The sequence below is a fragment of the Lupinus angustifolius genome, chromosome LG07 (genome assembly GCF_001865875.1).
Source record: "Lupinus angustifolius cultivar Tanjil chromosome LG07, LupAngTanjil_v1.0, whole genome shotgun sequence".
Lineage (NCBI taxonomy): Eukaryota > Viridiplantae > Streptophyta > Magnoliopsida > Fabales > Fabaceae > Lupinus > Lupinus angustifolius.
In genome coordinates, this window is record NC_032015.1 from 9,005,848 (window position 1) to 9,011,960 (window position 6,113).

Genomic DNA, 6,113 nt, shown 5'->3' on the forward strand with positions numbered 1-6,113 from the left:
GGTACAATTGGATATCGTTAACATATTCTTATTTATGTTTCACTGTTACAATCCGATTCGAAAGTTTAATTCAATTAATAAAAATAATAATAATTAATATTTTAATATTATTTTATAAAATTTAATTGATTAAATATATAAAGACGAAAAAATTCTAGTATAGAAGATCCTGTATACTACATTCTATATTATAATGATCATACAATTTACTGTCACTTTTCTATTTATAAATAAATAAATATTCCACTAAAATCCGAAGTAATCATAAGCACATTTGTCTATAAATAAAATAACGAAATTGTATTTATTTCTAAAATTTAATTAAATAGAAATATAATATCATGTTTTTGCTTAATTTATTAACTAAATTAGAAAGAGATACACTTTATAGTTTATACAAAAGAAATTCACTTTAAAGTATCCTAATAATAATAAACTAACAAATAAAAATGAAAATTAAATTTCAATAATTGATCACTTTACTGTTCTTCTTCCATCTCAGTTATCTCCTTCCTTCAATCTCACACCAAATCCCATTTATTGTACCAACCCAAACATCACCGATCTCCATGTAAACAAACTTTTCCTCTTCTTTAGAAAGAAGGGACAACATAAATATCTTTGAGGCCACTATATGTTCGACGAAATTCCCGTGCCAGAATTGAACCTTTTTAACCACGGCTTGCAACAAATTGCGGCGTCAACAACACCCTTAGTTTATTATTCCCTTCAATGTCACTCCAACATTTCCTAGGACTCTCCAACATTGGCATCATAACAACGTTGTTGTAGCTAGCTGAACGCTGAACCCTTCTTCCATGGTTGTTATGGTTCACAAGAATGTACTTCCTAACATCCTCAGGCAACGTAAGCGTGTACCTTTCCACACTCTTACCTGATTCCAGAACTGAATGACCAGTTGAATTTGACCTCAAATGCTTCATCTTTAATGAACCCAAATCATTGTTACCTTCACTTTCCTTCAAGTTAATCGCAACTTGGTTTGTGTTTTGCTCTATTGGGTTGTTGTTGTAGTGCTCTTCACCACCAAAATGATCTGCTATAAAACCTGGACTTTCTGACACCCTTTGAGGATTACTCAACTGGGTCTCCACCGTCATTGAAACTTCACATGAATCTTGGTTCAAATTGGCACGACAAACGGGGCATGTGACTTGTGAGCATAGCCATGAGTCTATACAAGAAGGGTGGAACACGTGGTTACATTTTGGAAGCAACCTGAGTGTGTCATAGTCTTTGAAATCATTCAAGCAAACAGCACATTCTAGTGATCCTTTTCCCATCTTGAGATCCTTGATGGTGGAGTAGAAGAGGATTGGGAAGGTGTTGAGGAGTTCATTGGTGATGCCTTGTGAACAAGAACATGGCCTTTGTGATGTGTTAGTGGTGCCAACAAGTGTATTATTGGTTCGGGGGTTGTATCGTGAGTTTGTGCAGTTTCTGATGTAGATTGAGATCAATCCCAATATGAGAAGGGCAAAGATGATTGCTCCAGTTGTGATTGCAAAAGAAGGTTGCCAAGTGTGGTGGGAGATGTATGTGGGAACTGGTTCTGCTGATATTTGTGCATCAGCTACATGTAAAAGGAGAAGGAGAGGGAAGAAAATAAGGCTAAGATGGCATGTGGTGTGAGTGGAGAAGTGGTTTGGTTGAACCATTTTGTGATTTGGGTTTGAAAGTACTTGAAAAAGTTGAAGTTTGGTGATTTGAGATGAGAGAAATAGGGTGAGAAGGTAGAAGGTGAATGAGTGTGTTATAACTTATAAGAGGAGAGAATGTGGAATGGAGAATTCCAATGAGGGTTTTATTATGGGAGAGGCATCACTTGTATCGGAGTATATCTGTTGTCCCACGCTTTGTGTCACTCCGTGTACCATGAGTTTATGATTGGTCAAAAAAATATTTAATAATCAAATTTTAATTTAAATATAGTTTTCTGACCAATCACATACCCATGAAACATGAAACGGTATAAAATGTGGAACATGCATATGTGTACCGCTTGTAAGGAGGGTTGTCTCAGTTTCCTGCTATAAACCAATCAGATTTTAATAAAAAATATAAAAATATTTTTTTTGTTTTTAAATCTTTTTTATTTTATTTACATAATAATCTCTAACTAATTTTTAAAGAGAATAAAATATCATTAGGGATATATAATCTCATTTCTTTATTATGAGGAGAGACAGTTGTTGATTGATTGTCATTGATGATTGAAGAGAAATGGGTGGAGTCAAAAAATGAGAAACTAAATAGAAGAGGGCCGAGACTTGGAAAAGAAGCCTCTGGTTTTGTGGGGATCCCAGCACTAGCATTTTCCTATGTTGGTCCTTGTATGTCTAAAATAATTTGTTTATCTGAGTGCAGTGTACTGTTCTCATATATTCTAAGTAAAATCTTGAAGTCCAATTAACTTATAATCTGGAGGACTATAGGCTAATTCCTTATCAATATATCAATCTTAATTGGCTTTTCTCCAAGGATGTAAATATATATAATCTAATTGCAATAACTCTTGTATGTGGAGAAAAAAAAATCCATAGTGTGTTTTGTAGTTTATAAGTTATTTGGTGTTGCTTAAATTAACTAGTTGGTATTATCTAACTTAATCAAAGTTTCAGGATAACAACATTGAATATTTGTTAGGGATATTTTTATTGCTTATAGTGATTAATATCTAAATGGTGATGGATACATATGGTTTAGAAATAAAAAAAGGTAGGTTTTTATAAAATAATAAGTGAAGGCTTTAATAATTATGCTGCTTATTTTGGCTAATGATTGGAACTTGACTTTAAAACTAAGAAAATGAATTCGTCATATAGAAGAAATATTATATATATATATATATATGTATCTTATACATAAGAATTATTGTATATATATATTTTCTATATATGAAATATGATATTGTGGTAGTATCTAGAAGCAATTATATTTGTTTTTGTAAAAGCACTACAAAATGTATGAACAATAATATGATTATTTATTATTTATGTAATACTACAATCTCAAATAAAAAATTAAAAAAAATGTACTTACAATTATTATTTATTAAAATTGTATTTAGACCAACGTTGTTGCAAATGTTAGAAAAAATATCAACAAAATGCTCCTGAATCTCATATAAGATAAACGACTAAAATTTAAACCAATATTAGTGTTCCTTTGTTCAAAGATGCAATAATGGCCTCAATTATTTTTGAGAAAATGATGTATACATTGACAGTATAAGATATTTTTATATTATTATTGTATTATATACCATTCATTTTTAATTATCGTTAATTTTTAAGTAAAAATAATAGAAATGAATAATAAATAATATATTTGTATGTGCATAAATTTTATATTCTTAATTCTTTATTACGAGAGTATACTAATTACTATTAGAGAATATATTAATTAAATTCATTGCAAAAAGTTGTAGATTTTTTCATGGTGTTGCTATATATACAATCATTGCCAAAAACCACAATAAAAGCGTCATCATTCATCAAGCCGCCGTTGAAAGGCTATCCTGGTTCCAAAATTGTATTTCATTAACTTCAACTTTGTTTAGTGGTAACCATATTGTACCTCATAATAATCAAAATCAACCTTAGCCGTTGGTGGAAGAGAGATCCTTCATGGACTATGTCTAAAAATTATTCTATGACAAAAAATGATTATTACATTCTAAAATATTCATTAATAAATATGTAAATCATGATAAAGTTTTACTTAGGCTTACATTAAATTATAACGGACAACCTCTTTCCTCTCCTGATGATTAAATTATATCTGACAACCTTACATACTAAAAGTTTCATTAATATATATGTAAGGTTTTCTTGGATCTCGAAGATTATCCAAAGGTTAATGATTCAATTATGTGATTGAATTTTTTATGAGAGACAACTATACGCCAAAAAATGGAGCATATTTGTTGTCCCACACTTTGTGCTACTCCATGTGTTATGCGCTTGTGATTGGTCAGAGAAATACTTCATAATTAAATTTTAACTTAAATATATGTTTTCTGACTAATCACAAATTCACGACACATGAAGTGAGACATATGATTAATTTCTTATTTTAAGTTAAAGTTTGGTTTTTGACCAACAAACAAATATGTAACCCATGATTTTCATAATAAAATACGGTGGTCTTTAAAACAAATTCAGTAGTATTTATTATTTTATTTTGTTTGGCTTCTAATTTTTCTCTTCCTTTCTCAAGACAATGAACGGTAGCTTGAAGAGGGGAAAACAAAATAGGAATATAAGAATAAAAACGCGATTTGAAAAGCAATACGCTAACGTTTGTTTCCAAGACTTGATGCCCATGAAGAATCTAGAAATGTCTGTCATTTGCATAATTTATAAATCGTCAGAAACGAGTTCCCATCTTAGTATCCAATCAAATAGATATTCTCTTCCTTCTTTGTATGGATGTGATCTAAGATTGTTTTATATAGAGAAAATTGATTTTTTTCGTTTTTAATAAAACTGTTATTTCTTATTATATTCTCCTCACGTCAATAATTTGTTCTTTATAATGATGATAGTTATATAATTGATGAAAGAGTAATGAGCAATATATTGAACTTTGTAAGTAATAATTAAGTGCAAACAAAATTTTCCTAAAAACAACACTTATAAAAGAAGGGAATATTAAAGAAAAATATATTTTCAATCTATTATATTTTAAATACAGTGAAAATGGATTTTATAATGAAATTTTATGATTAAAGGATTTTTGGGTACAGTAATAGTAAACGTATTCAATTGAATTGAAATGAAAAGTCCTTTGAAGTTAAAACTTATTTAAATTATTCATTGTTTGCTAAAAGGAAGATAAAAAAATAAAACAAACAATGTCAACAAACCACACATTACCTCGTGTGATTTCTGAGATTGTTATTTTAACAGTCAAATATTGATTTTTTTATGTCACAATATAGAATGTAAAAAATTTAGATTAGTAATGCAATACAATTAGGCTCAAAATGACAAAAGTCTAAACCATAAAAGTTTATTTTTTATGAAATTTATATTATAAAATAAGAAATTCCTTTTTTTAGTGTAGTAATGTAGTAGCAAGAACGGGTAAATATGAGCCGTCATATTTTTTTTAAAATTATATGTTTTTGTTTGTAATATAATGGTTAGTTTGGGAGTTGAATTTTGAATGGGAAAAAAGAGAAAGAGAATGCTTGAGAGTCATCTCATCAGTGTATTTCATGGCTCTCAAGCCTTCTCTTTCCTTTCCATATGAAATCTAACTCTCAAACAAACCCTAAAAGTATAATTTCACAAATCAACATAGTTTTAGTGATAAATATAAGGGTTAAGAGTAAAGTGGAGAGAAAGGGCAACATAAAGTCATAAGGATTAAATGATGGAAATTAAAGGGGATGAATGTATAAACTTCAATAAAATGATTTTGAAAGAAGAGTTTTGAAGGTACAAGAAAATGATGACCAAAAGAATTAGAAATATAGCAAAGGAGATATTAAATTAATCTATTGACTCTAGATCACAATGTAAAGAATCATGGTGTGACAAAAATGCTTAAGACAAAAGTTAAGGTTAAAATAAAAGTTAAGAAACACACAAGCTAGTTAAGAAAGACAATAGGAAAGCTATAAATGAAGTTAAGGATAAAACATATATGAATTGTACAAATCTCTACATACTAAGCTAGTGGAAAAAGTGTCTACAGACTTGTAAATAGTATGGAAAGAAAGATAAGATAAGAGACTTAGACAGAGTAAAATACATTAAAAATCTTGGTACAAAACAAAGATACGAATGATAAATGAAAGAACTATTTTCATAGTCTTATCAATGAGGACATGATTCTTTACTTTTTGATAGACTACACGTGAAAGGGGAGGTAAAATGTTAGTATAGACCAAAACATTGACGTAACACAATTGATATGTTGCATTTTAACTCTACTTACATACATGAATTGCTAGACATAAAGACATGATTTTACTGGTCACATTTCTTAATCTTATGAATTAAAGTTGTTAGACATAGGACTTTGTTGTATAAGTTGCTAAATTGACTAAAATATCATCTTTTCAGTATTTTGAGGTCATT

The 6,113-nt window shown here is 29.3% G+C and overlaps 1 protein-coding gene across 1 annotated transcript; it reads right to left on the reverse strand.

Annotated features, from left to right (window-relative positions):
- Positions 322–1,822, reverse strand: LOC109352213 (E3 ubiquitin-protein ligase ATL6-like). The gene has a single exon (XM_019594090.1). It carries the CDS (start codon positions 1,677–1,679, stop codon positions 672–674), a length of 1,008 nt encoding a protein of 335 aa, XP_019449635.1. The 5' UTR covers positions 1,680–1,822; the 3' UTR covers positions 322–671.